Source organism: Myxocyprinus asiaticus, chromosome 34 (genome assembly GCF_019703515.2).
Source record: "Myxocyprinus asiaticus isolate MX2 ecotype Aquarium Trade chromosome 34, UBuf_Myxa_2, whole genome shotgun sequence".
Lineage (NCBI taxonomy): Eukaryota > Metazoa > Chordata > Actinopteri > Cypriniformes > Catostomidae > Myxocyprinus > Myxocyprinus asiaticus.
This window is the reverse complement of record NC_059377.1, coordinates 17676020-17700218: the sequence shown is the minus strand read 5'-3', so window position 1 is coordinate 17700218 and position 24199 is coordinate 17676020. Positions and strand designations below refer to the sequence as shown.

The following is a 24199-nucleotide window of genomic DNA, read 5'->3' as shown; positions in this document are numbered from 1 at the left end:
ACAATTTCAAATGCAATAATTTCAAATTCAAATGCTTTATTTATTGGCAATTCTCTCCTTGTTAAAAAAAAAATCATAGATTTCATCATGCACACCAATCATTCTTCAGGGGAAGGCAGTACAGTCAGTTATGCACAAAACAGAAGAACAAGTCAACAGGCCTTTATACCATTGCACTGCGTTTTTCTATTGGTATGTGTGTTTTATTTTTAACTGAGGAGAAAATAGAAATACTCCTTCAAAAACCCAGACATGACTTAAATAGCTTGTATTAAGAGTTGTTAAATTCTGCTTGAGAAGAATGTTTCATTGCACTAGTAATTGGTAATTAATACTTAAACTTAATTTACAATTTTTAAGACATGAAGGTTGAGTGAAAGTGGCAAAAATGACCATGAAGAGAGCAATATTTGCAACAACAAAAAAAAGACACTGAAAAATAAAATAACCATTAATATTAATCATAGTATTATAACAATAAAGCAGATTTTAATATTAGATAAGTAGATCAGATGAGATTTGGATATGCAGCATGTACATTAAACATATCCTACATAAGTTACATTCTATCTGAGAGAGTGAATTGGATCCCCCACCTCCGGTAAGTGTTATTGAGCATGTACATCAGGTCCAAGACACATATTGTTCAGATTGTGAAGATCTGTTTTGGCACAGACGATCCATCTCATTAGACAGACAAAAATATATATCTGTAAGGACTCTCTATAATTATCTAAAACTTCATTCAATTGGACCATGTTACCGTCACAGCAGCAGTTTGAGCGAACAATAAGAAAAAACATTTGGTAAGACTTAATCTTGAATTGTTGCGGCATTAATTACAGTGTCTCTTTGTCTTCCAGCGATCGACAAGTTCTTCCTAAGAGGAGAAAGTAAACCAGAGGTGGATGCCTATTTACATCTATAACATTTAGGCTGATCATTCAGCTTACTATTTACATACAACTGCAGAGTTCCAGTTTTCTATATTGAAAAATGTACATTCAGGCCTTGTAGTGCTCAAAGCAGCCTTACGTTTTTTTTCACTAATTAATCTCTAAACAGCTCTTTTCTTACCCTCATATCATTCGGTGTTAATCCAGGTACATCTTTGCCATGGAGAGGGCCAGTCGAAACAAGTTTTAAGTCTTAAACTACATTCCAAAGCTTTGATTACAAATGAAACCTATGTTTCCTGAGAAAGCTGGTGCCTAAGGGCTCATGCTAGAAGAGGGACGGCTTTATTCCTTCACCTCTGGCACTTTTTAAAAGGAAGAGGAGAGGTATCGAAGGTACATGACAAAACTAACAGTGGCCATACTGTCATACGTAACAAAAACCCTCTATTTCTGTCTGGCACTTTCAGTAGATTTTTCTGGCCACCAGGACTGAAGCATTTGCGACAGGTGAGAACAGTATAAACAGGGCCATTTTAAAAAGAGGACCACACCAATAGAGTTCCATGCACTTTGGATCTGTTAAGACAGTGGTCACTCAGTGCGGGGTTAAGAGGCGGGTCATAATCATCCTAAACTTCTTTGATAGTCCGTTCAGATGGCTTGTAGTTGGAAGAACTGGTAGAGGACATGTAGACGGAATGGGTCCTGCGATGCAGACGGGCACGTTTGGTGGACAGGTTGCGCCTGCTGTTGCTGATGATGTCATTAATGAATTTCTTGCAGTCCACGCAGACATCCATGGTGCTCCAGTCCTCGGTGAACTGCTGAGGCAGCTCCAGCTCGTCTTTGGAGGATGAGCGCTCACCGTGCTTGGACAGTCTGAAAGGGATCATTACAAGTAACAATCTTACTGCCAACCAAGGTCAGAAATTAATGGGGAATCTTTTTAATTTATTTCTTTTGTAACAGATATAGTTCTTAATATTCTATTATAGTCCTAGTTATACATATTATGGCATAAAATATAATTCTTAGGGTAACAGGACATTTTTAGAAGAATATTTCAGCTCTGTAGGTCCATTCAATGCAAGTGAACGGTGACCAAAACTTTGAAGCTTCAAAAAAACATAAAGGCAGCATAAAAGTCATTCATAAGACCCCAGTGGTTAAATCCATGTCTTCTGAAGTCTAATCTAATCGATCATGATTTCAAGCTCGATTACACTTCCTATAGCACCATCCAGCACTCTGCGCATTCCTTTAATGTAAAATTCTATTTGACAGTGACTACGTTTACATACACTTAAGAAAACGGTTTAGTCCAGGGTTTTTGCAGAAAGCGACATTCTGAAATGTCATGTAAACAATAACGCTGATTTCCTTACGTCATTTAAGGGATTACGAGAAAGCGGTTTAACACACCTAGGTTTCTCCCGGAGAACGCAGCGTATGTGGTCATGTAATCACATAAGTGCCGTTCTAACAGGTTTTTGAGGAGTGTGCATATGCGTGAACAGACCGGATAACAAATGTCATATAGAGCCCAAAAATAAGTCAACAAAGCAGAAAGAATTCAACATTTCTAGGAGTACAGTGGGGGCACATACACTATAAACTACACCCATTTATAAACACCACTGGAAAATATCGACGGTCCCTCACATTCACGTACAGTATATGTTATCGTACATTAGGGGAAGTCTGGAGATTTACCCCACTAATACAGCGCAATTCCGCAGTAGGTTGTGATAGAAAGTTAAGGAAATAAACACAGCAACAACTCTGGTATATCTGGAAAAAAAGGAGAAGCAATGGGGTATAAAATAGTGAAGTCTTCTTCAGATACCATGTTTGTTTTTTGCACAAGCCTCACGGGGAAATTACGTTGCTGTGGAGAAAACTGCTTAATGACGGAGCCACATGTATATGGGAGTAAAGAGTACGCTGCTTATACAGTGCATATAAACCAGAATGCTGTTTTCATGCAATAAGCTACTTTCTAGCAATAAGCTGCTTTCTGGTGTCCATGTAAACATAGTCACTGCTGCCAACCTATAGAAAATGTCCTACGCAGCACCATGAAACAAATAATGTAATTCCTTGAAAATTAAATGATAATAATACAAACGCCCTCAGCAATGATAGTGATGCGAGTGCTGTTGTGCTTACCTGGACATGGAACGCTGAAGGCTGTTACGGTTGTGGCCGGATGTAGAAAAGGTTTTCTCTGTTTTAGCTGATGCTCCTGAATCCTTTTTGGGCAAAATGCTGGGGCCCAGAGAGGAGATGGGTAGGCTGGCATGGGGCTTGGAAGGCATCTTCATCTGAGATAAGAGGACATGATGTCATTTGCAAACAGACAAATGTCCTGTAAATTAACTTCAACTTATATAATGCAAAAGTAGCAAGAAGCTAAGGACGTCACATTTACCTTCTTACAACACTGTGAACAAACAGGCCTGTAAGAAGGAAAATAAAGAACAACAGTAATTATATTACTGCACTTTTTGTGTTCCTTATTGTAAGTCAGAAATAAAAAGCTCCACATACCTCTTACAGAACTGACAGGTGTAGGACCAGGTGAAAAGGGAGAACCTCTTCGTCCGACATGAGAAGCAAAGCTGACAGGGGAGATTTCAAAATTATACTCTTATAGTCTAAAATCAGGCAAAGACAGCTTGCACACTCCTCAGCTCTGTTGAGCTGAAACTTAGTTAGCTGCCTACCTAGACAGCATTTTAAGGCATCACAGACATGTTCCCAATGTGAAGGCTGTTCCAAAAAAGTAGGCAGTGTACATGTTGTGTTTTTACATAGTTACATTTTACTTTTATATTTAATAATTTAGCAGATGCTTAAAGGAATATTCCAGGTTCAATACAAGTTAAGCTCAATGGACAGCATTTGTGGCATAATGTTGACTACCACACAAACTAATTTTGACTCTTCCCTCCTTTTCTTTAAAAAAAAGCATAAACAGTTTTACGGTTACAGTGAGCCACTTGCAATGGAAGTGAATGGGGCCAATCTGTAAACGTTAAAATACTCACTGTTTCAAAAGTATAGCCACAAGTAATATGCGTATTAACATGATTTTAGTGTGACAAAATTGCTGTGTAAAGTTATAGCCAATTTTACAACTTCGTTGCCATGACGATGTAATGTCAACAAACCCTAAATCCCAAAAATTATGATTTTAACAACTTTACAGCTCAAATAATGCATGAGTTTTAACAGAAGTATTAATGTCAGTGTTTTTATAAAATAAAAAGCTTCACATTTCTGCCTTCAAACTCTCCAAAAATTGGCCCCATTCACATCCATTATAAGTGTCTAACTGTAACCTCCATTTTTGCTTCTTTTTATTTTTAAAGAAAAGGACGAGTCAATTTTATCTTTTGTGGTAATCAACATTATGCCACAAATGCTGCAAATTGAGCTTAACTTTTATTGAACCCGGAATATTCCTTTACTGCGAGTTGTTTTTGTGATGCACAGAGTTGTTGACTATGTACAGTACAGCGTTTCAAATCAGTTACTAATGAGATTCCAGCAGCTGCCTATGTAGGCAGTAGTCAGCAGTGCGGCTTGCTAGGTTTTAGAACAGAGCTCTTGCATTGAGTGTGTACAGTACTGTACATTTTGTTCATTTAAACGGCTTACCTTTCCTTTCTTTAGTGCATTATAGATGTCTTTATACTGCTGGAATTTCTCCAGCTCTGCTTTAACCAGAACCTGTCTGATGTGCATCACCTCCTCTACAGTTAGAGTAAGACACTCGACAGGGTAACAGAATTCCTCCTGGAATAAACACATCACATTCCACCATCACAAACATGCCAAAGGACACATTGTACATTTAAACATGCCACGTGTTCACACCCGATAATGATGGATGGCTAAAAATGGATGTAAAACCAAAACATTCATGCTAGATCTGAAATCTAGATCTCCGGTTACACCCTCTACCAAACACAACACACAAAATCCACAACAAAATGATGATGGCGATAGAGCAGAACATTTAATTCATTAATATGATAAGAATTAAATGTTTCTGTAGCTCAATTAGTAGAGCGTGGCGCTAGTAATACCAAGGTCATGGGTTCGATTCCCAAGGAACAAACTGATAAAATGTATTTGATGCAGTCGCTTCGGAGAAAAAGTAGAGCCAAATGCATAAATGTAAATGGAATGTTAAACTTTCTGCTTATACTATGCAAGTTTCACCACAACAGGTAAAGCAATATGCAAAACAAGCATGTAACAATGTATAGCACCCAAATGCTAGTTCTCTCTCAAATGCACTTAAATAGGGCATACTGAAGCAAGCATGCATAAAAGCCAATTTACATCTCTAAAAGTTACCTTATAACAAACTCTTCATGTAATCAGGTCAAAAGCTATCAAACAAGAGACTCATATTGGCTTTTATGCACACTGTATCCCAGCGTTAATAATATGTAGTTTGATTTGTTTGATGGGACATACCACACGACCGCTGCCTAATGCTCGAGCCTAACCGTCCAAGAAAACAACAACAGGGAATTTATTTGTGTTTGTCAAAAACTAGCAGCTGTTTATTTTTATTTACATAAACAAATTGAAAAAAAATCAATAAAAAAATGTATTCTCTTTTTGAATGATGCAGGAAGGAGGAAGAAGTTTGCAGAGCACAGTTCCGTTAAGATCATAAAATGACGTCTAAGTGAACTGATTATAGTGTGGGCCGGTTCCCTCAATAGCTTTCCCTACTGGCCATGCAACACTGTGCAACATGCTCACATTAAGCAAGCGCACTGTTGGGTCACTGAAAAAGCCAGCTCAAACTGCAGATGTAACAATGATGTGTGAGGCTCTTACAAAATAATCATGCAGAATCTGTGTATGAAAATGTAGATTTTGTGATTTACCTTGTTGTCGGAACGCAGCTTTAGTGTGAAGCAGGAAAATAAAGCAGATCAATTACAGCCCTTTATCTGTACTGCAATGACTCTGTAGTACAACTCTATTTACAGTATGTATACCTGTTTTAGAATGGTTTCCTGTATAAGGTCTGTGATTGTCAAATTTACAACCGCTCAAAGACCAAACCGGTTTCACAATTACTGTTCATCAGTTACTGTGATGCACCATGCACTTAGCAGTAAGCTAAATAAAGCCATTTGTTTTTAATAAAAGATAAAGCTCTATACGAGATCTAGTTAAAGGGATAGTTCACCCAAAAATGAAAATTCTCTCACCATTTACTCACCCTCATGCCATCACAGATATGTATGACTTACAGAACCCAAACGAAGATTTTTAGAAGAATATCTCAGATCTGTAAGTCCATACAGTGCAAGTGAATGGTGACCAGACCTTTTAAGCTCCAAAATTCACATAAAGGCAGCATAAAAGTAACCCATAAGAATCCAAATAAATCAATATTTAAGTCCTTTTTACTATAAATCTCCACTTTCGCTTTCACATCTGAAAGTACTTGTGGCGCCTGTTTTGTTTCACTTTCACAACAGGTGAAAAGTGAAAGTGGAGATTTATAGTAAAAAATTATTTAAATATTGATCTGTATCTCCCCCTCACCTATCATATTACTTCTGAAGACATGGAGTTAACCACTGGAGTTGTATGGATTACTTTTATGCTGCATTTGTGTGGATTTTGAATCTTCAGATTTCTCGACACCAGTCACTTGAATTGAAAGGATCAACAGAGCTGAAATATTCTTCTAAAAATCTTTGTTTGTGTTCAGCAGAAGAAAGAATATCACACACATCTGGGATGGCATAAGGGTGAGTAAATGAGAGTTGCTTTTAATTGGGCTTCTGGGTTGAAAATGAAAGCACAAGTTTTCCTTTAACTTTATCTTGCCACATTCACTGTGACTGCAGCACTACATTGAATCCTGAGAATCAAATTATCTTTTCACAAGACTCAGTTCAGCTAAGTGTGACCACACCCTGCGGCCATTTGACTACACTAAATTACTCTTATTTACTGTCCTGGGTCTACATCAACCAGCAAAGACGTGTTTGTACTTCAGCAGCTTTCAGGCAACAAGTCAAAAACAAACTGCTCTGTAATAAAAAAAGGTTAGTTTGTTTTGCAGTTATTGAAGGTCGTACCAGAGATTTGGAGTTCTGGCGAGATGGAGGAAGGAAAGGCCGAACGCTGGTGGGAGCTTCCTTCTCTATGGAGTGTCTCCTCTGTGGGGCGATACGCTTGTCAGGTTGAGGGGTGGAGGATATGGGCAGGAACTGAGGGGGAGCTGGGAGAAACAAAATATAGAGAAAAAGATTAATTGGATGGTCAGTGCCAATGTCCCCTCCAAGCTGTGAATATGCATGGCAATGCAATTCTGTTGTTCTCTTCAGTACAGGCAGAAAAGAAAAAAAAAAAACATGCAGAAGGCAGACTCAAAAATGTGTGGAAGAAAAGCTAGAAATTTCTTGAAGCAGCGTTTCAACTGGAGTCCACCCATGATTCCATTGATTTTCAGTATGGAACTGAAGCTGTGAAAAATCTTGTGTGCAGAAATACACAAGGGGCTGACCAGGCTAAATCTGTTCTTGCACCAAATAAGCACATTTTAGCACAACAAATAGAACAGGACATGAAGTGTCTTTTAAAAGTTGAAGTTCTTTTTGACATGGCGTCTACAAAACGCAGTGCTCCTGTGCAGTCAAAAATGTCTGTCTAGCATATACATAGGAAAACGATTGAAAAACACATGTACGGACGCAAAAACACATTTGGTGTGAACGACCCTTAACACTGATTAAAATGCAAGATAACGACTGTATCATAGGACAGTGCACAGATTTCAAGCTCAAAGCATGGCCAAACTAAATGGACAAAGATTTTCCTCAGCGAGAACGAAAATTAGAGGGAAATGGGGTTAGTGACATGTTTTTGATTGTTCCGTCAATAGAAAGTTCTGGATATTTAATGATGGTTCTTACTCTTTTTGCCCATGACGGACTCTGGAGACGTGTCCTCCACCATTGAAGTGGATAAGCTGGAACTGCTGTCTGACTTCCGAGTGGTTGTGTCCTCCTGGAGTATGAAAAGAGGCCATTACTACCACCACATTGGGAAATGTTCCTCTGTAAAGTCTCTTGTTCAACATTTTGACAGTTCTCGCTCTTTTGTGGCTACAACAGAAATAGAAAGTACAACAAAAAAATACACACACTCACATCAGAGTCCGAGCTATCCAGCTCGGCCAGCATTGGTGCCTTGAGCAATCTCTTCCTCTGGGAAACTGGTTGCCCTTCGGCCACGCCATTAATGGGGCTGTGAGCTGGTGACATGCCATTGGCCAGAGACAGAGTGCTGATGGCCAACTTTCGGGGTCCATCAGGGAAGTCTGTTTGAGGATGGACATCATAGATGCGTATAATTAGACATCAAAAATCCTAATTTTAATCACTTGAAATCTGACCTGACCTCTCAGACTGAAATGCCTTTCCAAAAATTCTAATTTTAATCACATTCTGTCTATACAAAGCCTTAAGACATCACAACAAAGCTGTTGGAAGTTATTGCACTCAGTAAATCTGCCCAACTGCCAAATGCTTTACATGGTAATATTTATAATACTTTTATAATAATTAAACACAATAACAATACTTCTATAGTAACAAATGGCTTCGGACCAAAGAGTGACTCTACACTGTAGAATTTTGTGATCGATTTCTTACATAACATTGATGTCCACAGCAATGAAAACAAGGGTACACAATGTAATTCAGGAAAATCAAGTCAACAGAACACAATTAAGTTTGAATTCTGTGACTGAAAAACAAAGTCACTACTCACATAATGGTGCAAAAAAATCAGGATTGATGTTTAAATGAAGATCTCTGGCACAAGAGCAAAGAATACCAGACACTAGATAAACTCATAGACCTATATCACATTGTATAATGGAGCCTCATTCATAAAACAAAAGAAAATACAATGGACCATGGTAATTTGAGATTAAATTACAATTGCAAGACCAACTGTAAAACCAACCAGTTTTTCATGCTATACCATACCTGACATGCCCTTATACTGTACTGATAACACAGCTCTCTGGAATTCTCGATTCTGATTGTTCAATGGCGCCATATAGCGGTCTGATATTTCTGAGTAACAACCGCACATCAGGGGAATAAGTCATGTCAGACCAGTTATCGGGGTACTGCGAGTCTGCTACATGTAAACTAATAAAATAATTTCAACTCACATCAGTGTTTCATGTCCATTTACTTATTAATCTGGCAAGCAGGTTTGTAATAAGCTGGATAATGGCAGTCAGTCATTTTTGCAAAATAAACAAAAACAGAACTCCAATGCAAACTGGAGGTGGAATTCTGCTGTTTCTCACATAATAACATAATTTTAATGCAAATAAATATTTGATGTCCTTTTACTTATTTATTTGACAAGTAGCCTTGAAATAAGCTGGATAATGAGCAGTCAGATTTTCACAAAATAAACATAAATAGAACTCTGGTGGAATTTACCTGTTCAGCAATTTCGCTCTTCTCACATAACATAATTTCAATGCAAATCAATATTTCATGTCCATTTATTTATTTATTTGGTTAGCAGCTGTGTAATAAGGGTGATAATGTACAGTCAGCCGGTTGTTATCGGTTCACTCTGCTTTGCGTCGGGGTCCTAAACACCTTGTCTGTGTCTATTTTGTGATAACAACTGGCTGACTGTACATTAGCCCTTTCATAATACATAAACTTTGACATTTGCCCCTCAATCTTTAATACCTGGCTACATCCTTGGGTGTATTAACGCAGCAAAATACATGTCTGTATTTATACAGTGCATCCGGAAAGTATTCACAGCGCTTCACTTTTTCCACATTTTGTTATGTTACAGCCTTATTCCAAAATGGATTAAATTCATTATTTTCCTCAAAATTCTACAAACAATACCCCATAATGACAACGTAAAAGAAATTTGTTTGAAATCTTTGCAAATTTATTAAAAATAAAAAATGAAAAAAATCACATGTACATAAGTATTCACAGCCTTTGCTCAATAATTTGTTGAAGCACCTTTGGCACCAATTACAGCCTCAAGTCTTTTTGAGTATGATGCTATAAGCTTGGCACACCTATTTTTGGGCAGTTTCTCCCATTCTTCTTTGCAGGACCTCTCAAGCTCCATCAGGTTGGATGGGGAGCGTCGGTGCACAGCCATTTTCAGATATCTCCAGAGATGTTCAATCGGGTTCAAGTCTGGGCTCTGGCTGGGCCACTCAAGGACATTCACAGAGTTGTCCCGGAGCCACTCCTTTGTTATCTTGGCTGTGTGCTTAGGGTCGTTGTCCTTTTGGAAGATGAACCTTCGCCCCAGTCTGAGGTCCAGAGCGCTCTGGAGCAGGTTTTCATCAAGGATGTCTCTGTACATTGCTGCATTCATCTTTCCCTCAATCCTGACTAGTCTCCCAGTTCCTGCTGCTGAAAAACATCCCCACAGCATGATACTGCCCCCACCATGCTTCACTGTAGGGATGGTATTGGCCAGGTGATGAGCGGTGCCTGGTTTCCTCCAGGCATGACGCTTGCCATTCAGGCCAAAGAGTTCAATCTTTGTTTCTCATGGTCTGAGAGTCCTTCAGGTGCCTTTTGGCAAACTCCAGGAGGGCAGTCATGTGCCTTTTACTGAGGAGTGGCTTCCATCTGGCCACTCTACCATACAGGCCTGATTGGTGGAGTGCTGCAGAGATGGTTGTTCTTCTGGAAGGTTCTCCTCTCTCCACAGAGGAACGCTGGAGCTCTGTCAGAGTGACCATCAGGTTCTTGGTCACCTCCCTGACTAAGGCCCTTCTCCCCCGATCGCTCAGTTTGGCCAGGCGGCCAGCTCTAGGAAGAGTCCTGGTGGTTCCAAACTTCTTCCATTTACGGATGATGGAGGTCACTGTGCTCATTGGGACCTTCAATGTTGCAGAAATGTTTCTGTAACCTTCCCCAGATCTGTGCCTCGATACAATCCTGTCTCGGAGGTCTACATACAATTCCTTGGACTTCATGGCTTGGTTTGTGCTCTGACATGCACTGTTAACTGTGGGACCTTATATAGACAGGTGTGTGCCTTTCCAAATCATGTCCAATCAACTGAATTTACCACAGGTGGACTCCAATCAAGTTGTAGAAACATCTCAAGGATGATCAGTGGAAACAGGATGCACCTGAGCTCAATTTTGAGTGTCATGGCAAAGGCTGTGAATACTTATGTACTTGTGATTTTTTTCGTTTTTTATTTTTAATAAATTTGCAAAGATTTCAAACAAACTTCTTTCATGTTGTCATTATGCGGTATTGTTTGTAGAATTTTGAGGAAAATAATGACTTTAATCCATTTTGGAATAAGGCTGTAACATAACAAAATGTGGAAAAAGTGAAGCGCTGTGAATACTTTCCGGATGCATTGTATATTACGAAAACAAATATACCTGTAGGCCTCCTATGTAAAAAATGATTATTCCTCATCATTTAAATCTCAACCAATATATTTATTGGTCAGAGATAAAGTATACAAATAAAAATTGCAGCATATTAAATATTGATGCCTGCAGACTGAGTTATATAAGTCTAATATAACTAATATTAAGACTAATCCTCATTTACAAACAAAAAAATAATTTTGTCAGCTCTGGATTTTCGCCCACTCACGTAAGTTTGATGCATTTGATTCATACACAAGCTCTTTCACACTGAGCGATGTGACAGTCATGCTAGCATCATGAATACTTTACCTGAGCTTCGGAACAAGTCCTGTGGAGTGCTCATGCTTTTGCCTGCGCCTAGAAAGGAACATATTTTTCAATATGATCCCTCAGTCAACAACAGCACAAGGCCAAGACAATATTTGACTATAAACCACTGTCTTAACATCAATAGCTCAACCAAAGGCACTGGTCAACCAATTAGGAGCTGTGAAGTTCATTTTGGGAATGTGATATCAGCACAGACAAGCACAAACACAGTGTAGCTACACAAAAGCAGCAGCCATTCTTGACAAAGGATTAGTGGGTTATGATGGTGGAGGGAACTAACAGTAGGAGGAATTATAGAGGAAAGTCCAGTGCAAACAGCCAGGAAAACTGTGCCTCGGAGGCTGGACACATGACGTCTGACTAGGTAGGAGCTACTGATTTACAATAACTATAAAGTAGAGTATACAGCATATTGTATTTGACACAAATGAGTAATTCGTAAATTATGCCGAGCCTGCGGGGGGGTTGCCCCCCTAGATTTCCCCTGTGCAACCTAAATTTTTGCTTGTTTTAAAAAAATGAGGAACAAGTCAAGTTATTTTTATGATTATCAACATGGTTATCAACAAATGCTGTTGATTGAGCTTAACTTGTATTAAATCCGGAACATTCATCTACCCACCATAATCAGATACTGTATATAAATTATAAAAATTGTGAAAATATTATGCCTATATTCCAGTTTCATAATGAAATGGATTTGACTGAAAAAAATTGCTATTTTTTCTTGATATCAGATGCTCTAAATTGAATGCCGATATCAGGCCAGGATCCTGTTTAATGAACGTAGCCTACTTAGTTAGCCAGATAAGTTTCAGATTAAACTTTCAGAAACCTGGGCTATCTTAAGCTATACTGTAGTTAGCCTACCTGCAAGCATGTCTGAGAAGTCAGATATGTTGAACTGATGACATAGCTAGAAATTTTAAGCTTGCATCAAAGAACAGAAAGGGATATGCCAAGTAATCTTGAACTTACTCTGGCTAACCAAGTAAGCTGCGTTCAAAGAACATGACCATGGTCTGAACAGTCTCTCAATCTTAATAATGTAAGGGGGATTTATTTAAGGCAGGATGCACTGCCTTGTCCCCTTCCTCCTCTGAGGACTATCAAGTTCAATGTCACGACCCTAAAGCAGAGTCTTCCAATCACCACAGGAACGTGACAAGGGTAGTAGCGACTATCTGGCACAACCACAGAAGCCAGAAAGTCAGTGAACTGACAGCAGTAAAGCCACGGTGATGTCTTTACCTGATGAGTCAAAACTGATAGACATGCTAAGTGGGCGCATTACTGTGAGAGAGAGGCAGAGGTTACGGATGAAGAGAGAGAGGGAGAAGAATAAATAAACTCACCAGAAGCAAAGAACATCAGACAACAGACTATCTTAAGCATGTCTCAGAAATGTCTTAAGCTAGATAACATACAGTTTAGTGTATAACATGTTCACACAACCAACGGTTTACAATAAAATAGTTTAACTACCGGTACTGTATTTTAGGATTAAGGAAGGTTAAACTTCTCATTTGTTCTTACATTTTTGTACCGGACAACCACTTTACTGCTTAGACTGTTAATTATAAGGAAAAAACTGGAGAAAATCTTTAATAATACAATGAAGTGGGGGCCTGGGTAGCTCAGCGAGTAAAGACACTGACTACCACCCCTGGAGTCACGAGTTCGAATCTAGGGCGTGCTGAGTGACTCCAGCCAGGTCTCCTAAGCAGTCAAATTGGCCCAGTTGCTAGGGAGGGGTCGTGGTCGCTATAATGTGGTTCTCGCTCTCGGTGGGGCGTGTGGTGAGCTGTGCGTGGATGCCGCGGAGAATAGCGTGAAGCCTCCACACGCGCTATGTCTCCGCGGTAACGCGCTCAACAAGCCACGTGATAAGGTGCGCAGATTGACGGTCTCAGACGCGGAGGCAACTGAGATTCGTCCTCCGTCACCCCGATTGAGGCAAGTCACTACGCCACCAGGAGGACTTAAGAGCGCATTGGGAATTCCAAATTGGGGAGAAAATCCAAAAAAAAATAAAATAATAATAATACAATGAAGTACTGTCCAAAAACTATTTATGTAAAACATAGATCTCTATGTATGATCATTTCCTTCAGGGTTTAAAGGTTTATAGAATGTAGACGCTGAACTTTGTCTCTTTAAGCAGATGGAGAAAACAACAGACTCTTTTTACCACAAAAACAAAGTATACATCCCTTAAAACCTCCATTAACAAAGACCTATATCTGGGATATTTATCCACTGTTCACAATGCATCTGTAAGATATTATGATTACCATATTAGTACTTGTGTAATTATACAAACTTCCACACAAAAAGACTAGAGGTTTGTGTATGTGCATGTTCAGCTTCAGTTAAAACCACACAATCTTTAACTAAAGAATCTTAAAGCAAAATACCACAAGACGTCTGAAACCTCTGTGCAAATCCACTAGTAGTACTTTCTTTAACCTTGTAAATGTCATTGGTATGGATGTACACTATATGCAGTATATATAGATCAATACATTTTTAAAAACATATCATTCCAAGGTGAGGACATTACAGATATAAAGTCACAAATAAAATGTCAGCGTAGAGTTTGAGTTAGGAGAACAGATACAAGGCTGTATTACAGATATTTATATTAGAGGACACAAAAGCAGCCATGCATGAGAAAGACACACTGTCACATTTCTACACTGCTGTCTGATATGACCAGAAGTGAATCAATCAATCTCTCTCTCTCTCTCTCTCTCTCTCTCTCTCTCTCTCTCTCTCTCTCTTTCTCTCTCTTTCTCTCTCTTTCTCTCTCTGGCTGAAGGCATTTTCACATACTCACCTCCTTCCACATGACTGACATATTTGATATTTAGGATGTGTGGATATTTGAGTGTAAATGCAAGGCAATTAGGAATAATGAGTATACTACTTGGATAGAATGCATTTGGGCAAAAATATTTGTTATGTTTCAGAGAATAATAAACATGGACTAAGATGCTTTTTCTGTTATGCAATGTTTAAATGATGTACAGTGGAGACAAAAAGTCACACCATACTGAAAATCTGGGATGTCCTTGCTTGCATTGAAGCACACAATTTGGAAACATTCTCAAATCATGCCGAGATAACATGGATCATCAGGTTTTGTACAAACATGTTAAGTCCATGCCATCTCGAGTGCATGCTGTCATGTCCATTTGACAATTGAACCTCTCTCTCAAATTGTTACGCTGATAATATATTTTGAAATGAAAAATTGTGTAATACATCAGAAAAAGAAAGTAAAATAGTAGCATTTTCACAAGTGGTCTGAGATTTTTGGACCCCACTGTATATGTTGAGTGACTGAGAAAATGGATGTAGCCCAGCTATATACTGTGCACTGAAGTGTGTCTGTGTGTTTATCAGTTTGAGTGTGTGAAAGTATACTTACCAAGCCGGTTCCTACGGATCATATCAGGTGAGACAGGTCTGAGCTTTCTCTCCGATCTGATCTCTTCCAGGATTCGCTCATGAAGACTTGGAGGTCTTGGAGGATGAGGCTTCAGCTTACGAGCAGAAACCTTAACGCACATTTACAAATACATATTGATTGACAGGTCACTTTAACAACACATCTGAAGAGTGGATTTTTTTGATAACATTTGTATTAAAGGGATATCATGATGAAACTTGGTCTGCCCAGTCAGGATTAGGACAAATGAAGAGAAAGTCGGATAGATGCTATTATTCCTAAACACCAGAAGAACTAACAATAATATGTGGGAAAATGTTTCAACAAGATCCCTGATCATTTCAATCTGATTTTAGCACCGATTGTTTTATGATTTCACAATGCAATGAAGGCTTTGCAAAGAGGCTTTAATTGAAAGATGGGGCCGTAAACAATGATATACTGACATGACAACAAACCCGCAAGCCGTATATTAGAATTTATTAGTGTGAACAGATCCGAAAAAAGCACTCAGTCAGCGCTATTTCTCATTTCACTTGCGAAGGGGGCTTTTCTTAAAAGGCAAGCAGCCAAAATTGACCATTTGATTCTAAGGGCCTGGAAAATAGTCATAAAACGAAACAGAAAAAAACTATTAAAAATTAAATAAACAAAATCACAAAATAATAAGTATTTTAATGTTATTCCAGCACACATATCACCATATACAGATAGTGATAACCAAAATTAATAAGTGTATTTGTGTGTGTGTTCTCATGCTCACAGGATTCAGTGGAGGTCTGGATCGAATGAACTCTAGTATGATCTCGTGAGCACTCTTCTTTAACCTCGGAGGAATATTACCATTCACCTGCAGCAATGGGAGACAGAACAGAGGTCAAAGGTCAGACAGGGTCTTTACAATTAGCACATGTCGCCAGTGAACTTTAAATTCTGTCTGACATGGAAATAAAATGCAGTCTTGAATGTGTGAAAAAATCATATCACCTCCTGCCCAACAAAGTCAGAGCAGTCTGCAATGTGACTTTTCTTCACAAAACAATGTGACGGATGCATTGCAGACGTGTGTCCTGTCTAAAAAAAATGCATCAAAATAATATCAATAATAGCTTCGTGCAAATACCTACATGTTAATAACCATAGTCAAAGGTGTGCGAGGTGAACAAAAGTTGACCTATTTTCTCAGTTTAAGCTGGCCTATCATGCAAGGTCTATTTCTAAACACAAACTATAACCCCCAGCACTCTTTGTCTACTGACACTCCCTTGATTTAGTGAAACCCTATAAAAACCTTCCAGCTTCAAAAATAAACCTGGTCATTGTCTGATAGGCAAAGTAAACATTGTTATGGGTTATGATCTCTGTAACAAAGCGCAATAAAAGTGAATTGAACTGTGCAACTGTACTGCCGGTCTCACAAAGGGATAAACAATGATTCATGCATGCTAGTTCTGGGAAAATTAGCATTTGCTGGAGGATGTTCATAAAAGGCTGACATGACAAAAGATGCTCATTTCTGGACTAGGCAAAAAAGAAAGGTGAAAAGAAAAATGTATTTACAAAAGCCTGAGTTCACTTCAAGTACAACAATTCCAACTTGCTTAATGTTCGAAAATTACACTAGCAGATATTTGTGATGCAAAAACAAGCAAATACATTTTTTATTTCCGGAACTAAGCATGGTAGTTTGTGAGTCAAAATTACCAGTACTTAAGTACCAAGTTGATACCAAAACTGGGAAAAATAGCAACTTTTTCCAACGGTATTGGATGATTCTCACAAAACCTACCAAGAAAATGTCCTGGTCAAATTATCCCCAAAGCAAAAAAAAAAAAAAAAAAAAAAAAATCATGACATTTTATTTTGCATATACTGTAGCAATACCTACAATGCCTGCAATTAGGACGATTAAGATTTTTTGCATTATGGCATTATTTTCAGGACACTTGAGCACATTTAACCATTGAAAACATTATAGTAATGCATCTGGACTTTGTAATTTTACTATTTTCATTGTTTTCATTTTCTATATGCAAAATATAACTTCTTATTAGTTTCTTTTGATTTTGGAGTAAGTTAGCACCAGAACATTTTCTTGAGAGGTTTTGGGAGAATCACCCTTTTAAGAGCATTGTTATTAATTCCTTTGGTATTGAGGGCAAATTACAGCCATACTGATATTCAATACAACAGCACGACTGAGAGTATTGCATTTATACAATAACATTCTGCTAACGTTGAGTAACTTACCTTTTAGACACAATATGGGTTACTTTTTTTTTTTTTTTTGCTGCAGAAATGAAAATAGTTCCAAAAGAAGCCAAAGCAGGATCAACCATTGCGTGTCGCGAGAACATCGCAAACGCACAAGTGTAGAGTCATACAAACATTGAAAAGTTCCAGTCCTGTTATATTAAATATCGGCACTCCTGGAACATCGTTTGTCTGATCAAATTAGATGACCGGAACTAACTGTTGTATAATATTATGAAAGTTCATGCTTTCATAAGCAAATTAATTCTTAAGATTCTAGATATTCATGAACCAAGGCTTCACCATAGTAAGATTTGTTAATACATGCACACACACACACTCACCATGACTTTGCGCAGTTTGTAGCGTTTGGAGCGGATATCGTCCATGAGCATCTCGTAAGGCGTAAGCTGGTATTCAATGGGCAGAAAGTTGTACTGACGCTCCTGTACCTTCTTCAGTTTCACGCCGTGTCTCAGGTCTCTCATTACCTGCACCCAGAACCGTGCCTGTGGAATACACACAAAATATGTATTTGGCCATGGCCTATAACAGTGGTTTTTAACTGGTGGGTGGCAACCAACATATGGGTTGCAAGTCTGTTTTGATGGAGCTGCAAACAATGGAAAAAAATGGATGCTAAATGCAAATAATAAAATGCAACTAACCATATAGGTTAGTTTTGCATAGTTAGGATAGCAAAATAAAGCAACTTTTAAAAGGGAAAATGTCTAAGGCCCTGCGTCCAATCAACCTTTACATTATTTGGCATATATTAATCAGTTACTTGACTAACATGGTAATATAGCTAACATTAATACAACATTTTGCCCAGTGTTTGTTCCATGTGTTAGCCTGGTAAATTACACTTCTGCTCTTTATGCATTTAAAACATTGTACATTTTCCTATGTCATTTTAAAGGATTATTCTGGGTTCAGTTTCAAGTTAAGCCTAATCGACATCATTTGTGGCATACTGTTGATTACCACAAAAAATTATTTCGACTCGTCCCTCCTTTTCTTAAAAAAAAAAAAAAAAAAAGAGCAAAAATTGTGGTTACAGTGAGGCAATTACTATGGAAACTAATGGGTTTTGAAGAAAAACCAGTTAAAAAATACTATCTTATGACTATGCTGAACCAATGCACCCTCTTAACAGTTCACAATCGTAATATATTCAGTCTGATTTACGCTCATGGAGCATGGGCTTGTTGGATTGGTTCCAGGTATTACCCAGTCAGCATTCTGCAGCTCGTTCAGATCTCTGACGGGTTCCTCTGGAGTTTCTCCTTCCATTCGCCGCAAATTCTGGAGAAAAAAAAAACAAGGAGAAAAAAACTTGAGATGTATGCCACACAATGCATGCGAGTGCATCTATCATTTAGAGACCTAGAATGCCCAAGAATGTCCTCAGCTTGAGGGCAAATACAAAAAAAGTCAAATGTCGCTTTATCCATCATGGGTCTGGTTGTTTGTAAATCGATTCATTTTCATGTGAGAGTATGTCCAAGCATGCAGGCCAACATTGAGTCATTAATGCTAAGGCATTATCAATAAGCAGCTAATGTAGCCTTTAACTGTCTGCACTGCTGCCATCCACCGATAAATACACATGGATTGAAGTTGGGACAACTGCATCAATGGTAGACATTAAGCACATTAACATGCATACTCTTACAATGATTATGCTTAATAAGCCGACAGCGTTTGTAGTCATGTAAACGCATTAAACAGCTTTCATTAAACAAACAGTTCACCCAAAAATTAAAATTCACTCATCATTTACTCACCCTCATGCCATCTCAGATGTGTATGACTTTCTTTCTTCTGCAAAACACAAATGAAGATTTTTAGAGAAATATCTCAGCTCTGTAGGTCCATACAATGCAAGTGAATGGTGATCAGGCCTTTGAAGCTCTAAAAAGGAGATCAAGTCAGCATAGAAGTAATCCATATGACTCCAGTGGTTTAATCAATGACTTCCATAGTGATCCAGTTGGTTTTGGGTGAGAACAGACCAAAATGTAACTCCTTTTTCACTTTACATCTTGCTATTGCAATCTCTAGGCACAATCATGACTTTCTAGTGCTTGATGCATATGCAGAGCACTAGATGGTGCTATAGGAAGTGTAAGTATAATCGAGCTTGAAATCATGATCGGCAAGGAGACTGCCATCAAGATGTACAGTGAAAAAGGAGTTACATTATGGTCTGCTCAGACCCAAAACCAGCAGGATCACTTCAGAAGACATTGATTAAACCACTGGAGTCGTATGGATTACTTTTATGCTGACTTGATCTCCTTTATGGAGCTTCAAAGCCTGATCACCATTCACTTGCATTGAATGGACCTACAGAGCTGAATTTTTTTTCTAAAAATCTTTGTTTGTGTTTAGAAGAAAGTAAGTCATACACATCCGGGATGGCATGAGGGTGAGTAACTGATAAGAGAATTTTCATTTTTGGGTGAACTATTCCTTTGCGAATAAACCAATCGACCGTGCATCTCATGTAAACGCAGGTTTCTTGCTTTGTCAGATTTTTTTCAATAAGCTGATGCATTGTCTCTTATAGTGTTAGTTAGTTTTTCACTTGCAATAGCTAATAAACTACAGAACCTGTTCAGTCATCTTCAGCCAAGGATTTACTTGCACCTTGTTTGTTTTGTTTTGTCAACAAAGGCATTTGAGTGGTTTGGAATTCATACCATAATGAATGAGATTTAGCATCACGACAATTAAACTGTGTATGATTGAATTAGGATTTTTTCACCATAACCTACAGTATGAATTATGTAAGACAGGCAGGTAGGATAAGGCTTATGGTCAAGACAATATATCATTATTTTGCTGCCGGCTGGATTTCTTATTAAATTCCTCTGGGAAGCTTGCAGTCTGCCTCAAAAGAACTGTAAGTGAACTAGATGTGTCCTTTTGGGGGTTACCCTGCCCTGATGCTGCTTTAGCATAAATGAACACGCACACATATACAGAGAGCTTATAATAAAAGAAAAAGTCTGATCTCTTATACTGTACTGCATTAGAAAACACAACCCAAAATTGAATATTTCTTTCATATGTAAGAAAGAAAAGAAATGCACAAAGAAAAAACATGGTATTCTCTTAATCTCTGGAGCGAGAGCATTTTTCTCAGTCTGCTTAAGATCAAAAGGAACTGCACAGCTGATTCTGCCTTTTTCACATCTTCTCTACCCATCTGCCCATTGCCACTCTCTCCGTTTACATTCCCCTCCTAACCTTTATTCTAAAGAAAAGGGGTGCAATAATTCTTCTGGATATCCATTTTCCTGCAGAATTTAGCTCTAACCCTGATCTAAATACATCCCAATTCAAAAGCTTCTACTGTGCACAGCAAGTATGTACTTTGCTGGTGGTGGAAAGTACAATACCAATCAGACGTTTGGACACACATCACTATATGTTTTTTTATTATCGTAAAAACCTTGAGCTAAAAACTTATGCTTAAATGTTTCAAATTAGTTTTGTAGACAAATATAAATAGTTGCCCTTGCATGAATTTCTTTTTTGCTGGAGCAGAAAATGACGGATATGCAAATTATAATGAAGAATTTGTAGGTGTGCCCAATTTTTTGTAGAGTACTTTTGAGTATGTAAAAATAGAGTGTGCCAGTATTTAGTGCATACTACCATGTTATAAATTTTTTTATACCATATACTGTTGCATGCAAGCATGTAAGTAGGTACAGTTGTGCTCAAAAGTTTGCATACCCTTGGAGAATTAGTAATATATGTATCATTTTTAAAGAAAACATGAGTGAGCAGGCAAAACACATTTCTTTTATTTCTTATGGGATTCATATTCAACTGTAGGTTATAACAGAATGGCACAATCATGAAACAAAACATGGCAACAAAGAAAAAAATGAAATGACCCCTGTTCAAAAGTCTGCATACCCTTAGTTCTTAATACTGTGTATTGCCCCCTTTAGCATCAACGACAGCGTGCAGTCTTTTGTAATAGTTGTCTATGAGGCCCCAAATTCTTGCAGGTGGTATACTATTTCGTCTTGGCAAAATGCCTCCAGGTCATGCAAAGTCTTTGATCGTCTTGCATGAACCGCACGTTTGAGATCTCCCCAGAGTGGCTCGATGATATTAAGGTCAGGAGACTGTGATGGCCACTCCAGAACCTTCACCTTTTTCTGCTGTAACCACTGGAGGGTCAACTTGGCCTTGTGCTTAGGGTCATTGTCGTGCTGGAAAGTCCAAGAGCGTCCCATGTGCAGCTTTCATGCAGAAGAATGCAAATTGTCTGCCAGTATTTTCTGATAACATGCTGCATTTATCTTGCCATCAATTTTCACAAGATTCCCCGTGCCTTTAGAGCTCACACACCCCCAAAACCTCAGTGAGCCACCACAATGCTTCACAGTGGGGATGGTATTCTTTTCACTATAGGCCTTGTTGACCCCTCTCCAAACACAGCGCTTGTGGTTGTGACCATAAAGCTCTATTTTGGTCTCGTCACTCCAAATTACAGTATGCCAGAAGCTGTGAGGTGTGTCAAGCTGTTGTCGGGCATATTGTAACCGGGCTTTTTTGTGGCATTGGCGCAGTAAAGGCTTCTTTCTGGCAACTCGACCATGCAGCTCATTTTTGTTCAAGTATCGTCGTATTGTGCTCCTTGAAACAACCACACCGTCTTTTTCCAGAGCAGCCTGTATTTCTCCTGAGGTTACCTGTGGGTTTTTCTTTGTATCCTGAACAATTCTTCTGGCAGTTGTGACTGAAATCTTTCTTGGTCTACCTGACCTTGGCTTGGTATCAAGAGATCCCCGAATTTTCCATTTCTTAATAAGTGATTGAACAGTACTGACTGGCATTTTCAAGGCTTTGGATATCTTTTTATATCCTTTTCCATCTTTATAAAGTTCCATTACCTTGTTACGCAAGTCTTTTTACATTTCTTTTCTGATCCCCATGGCTCAGTATCTAGCCTGCTCAGTGCATCCACGTGAGAGCTAACAAACTCATTGACTATTTATACACAGACACTAATTGCAATTTAAAAAGCCACAGGTGTGGGAAATTAACCCTTAATTGCCATTTAAACCTGTGTGTGTCACCTTGTTGGGCAGTGGTGGCTCAGCGGTTAAGGCTCTGGGTTACTGATCAGAAGGTCAAGGGTTCAAGCCCCAGCACCGCCAAGATGCAACTGTTGGGCCCTTGAGCAAGGCCCTTGACCCTATCTGCTCCAGGGGTGCTATATCATGGCTGACCCTGCACTCTGACCCCAGCTTAGCTGGGATATGTGAAAAAAAAGAATTTCACTGTATATGTGCAAATGTGTGATAAATAAAATTATTATAAAAAATTATAATTATAATTATTTGTGTGTCTGTAACAAGGCCAAACATTCAAGGGTATGTAAATTTCTGTTATCATTATGATTTAAAAAGGAGCCAAACAACAATGTGATAATTAATGGCTTCATATGATCACTATCCTTAAATAAAAGACAATTGCAATAAAATGTCACAATTGCTGCCAGGGTATGCAAACTTTTGAGCACAACTGTAAATAAATTACATTAAAACTCATTATTACTTATAGTTTTATACACTGAAATGTTTTTTTTTTTTATTTATTTTTTTTTTTTACCATTTTCTAAAACTGAAAAAATAAATAAATAAATAAATAAATAAATAAATAAATAAATCTCCTCCTGTATAATACAAGGGGCCATGGGAAACATCAGACTAAAAAGCATGCACGAATGCACAAAAATAATGAACAGAAATACCAACTTTGGCGCACTGTTTTAAATGTACAATGAATTGGGATGCACCAATTCTAATCTTGCATACTATTTGGCACAGGTAGCATTCGAATCGGCACTGGGACCTGATAACAACTTCTTGAGCCACCTACGTCTGCCTGAGATCTCCATTCTGTGCCTTGTTTCTACATAGATTAAGACTCTTTAATGAAAGAACAGTAGAATGAGGAGCTTTAGAAAGCAGGCTAATGCAAATGAATGCCTTTAAGATAAAGCATGCATTCAATGGAATAAAGCTCATATTGTAAAATGTTGATGACATTTTTCAGAATAAACAACATTCTGTGCCAAAGAGGGCTAAACATGCCTGCGTGACTGGGCTGATCATACAGCAATCTTCTTAAAAACAGCTTCTTATAAGCTTTGACAAGAATTACATAACCCAAGGAAATCTACTAATATTTTATGCATTCTGAATACTGAATACATCCTGAATATGTATTCTGCGTCCTTGCAAGGAGGTATGTAGGCCTACTAATACATTGCATGTACTGTAGATGGTGCAAACTCCAATGCATACTGTTTAATAATGAAACGCCATCAAGTATTGGCAGGTAAAGCTGTTCATATCTGATAACAATACAAAGTCAGAGACAATACCTTCAAAAATGTTTCTGGATGACTTGATTGGAACATTCAGTCTCTGTACAGTGTTCAAGACTTCTAGTCAACACAAGGCATGAGTGCCACGCTGTATGCAAAAGTTTTAAGATGATTTTCGCATTAATTAATTAAGAGTTAAGAATATTTGCATATCAGCCCAAATCAAAGCACTATTTATCTATAACAAATTCACTCTGGAACACTTGATTCTGATTGGTCAGCTCTGTGGTCAAATATTTTAGTAGCCTTTAATTATTGTAAAACTGTATAACTGACTATTTTTCCAGGTATTATGTGCTAGTTTCATGTTTCTCATATCACTCCGATGTCTTTTCTCACATAATTAAATAACTTCAATTGAAATCAATATGTCATGTAAA

At 38.2% G+C, this 24199-nt stretch overlaps 1 protein-coding gene across 3 annotated transcripts in view; it reads right to left on the bottom strand.

Annotated features, from left to right (window-relative positions):
* Positions 1 to 24199, bottom strand: part of LOC127424822 (protein spire homolog 1) — a 60627-nt gene continuing 36428 nt past the window's right edge. The window contains exons 5-18 of one of the 3 annotated variants that reach the window (XM_051670269.1): positions 18629 to 18703; positions 17740 to 17904; positions 15906 to 15992; positions 15122 to 15251; positions 11668 to 11715; positions 8099 to 8268; positions 7862 to 7955; positions 7025 to 7167; positions 5813 to 5830; positions 4563 to 4700; positions 3450 to 3520; positions 3331 to 3358; positions 3069 to 3223; positions 1 to 1778 (exon numbers count right to left, since the gene is read on the bottom strand). In XM_051670269.1, the coding sequence (XP_051526229.1) occupies positions 1529 to 1778; positions 3069 to 3223; positions 3331 to 3358; positions 3450 to 3520; positions 4563 to 4700; positions 5813 to 5830; positions 7025 to 7167; positions 7862 to 7955; positions 8099 to 8268; positions 11668 to 11715; positions 15122 to 15251; positions 15906 to 15992; positions 17740 to 17904; positions 18629 to 18703 (1572 nt within the window). In that variant the 3' untranslated portion in view covers positions 1 to 1528. The remainder of the gene's footprint in view (positions 1779 to 3068; positions 3224 to 3330; positions 3359 to 3449; positions 3521 to 4562; positions 4701 to 5812; positions 5831 to 7024; positions 7168 to 7861; positions 7956 to 8098; positions 8269 to 11667; positions 11716 to 15121; positions 15252 to 15905; positions 15993 to 17739; positions 17905 to 18628; positions 18704 to 24199) is intronic. The other 2 variants (XM_051670271.1, XM_051670270.1) reach the window with 2 other exon arrangements.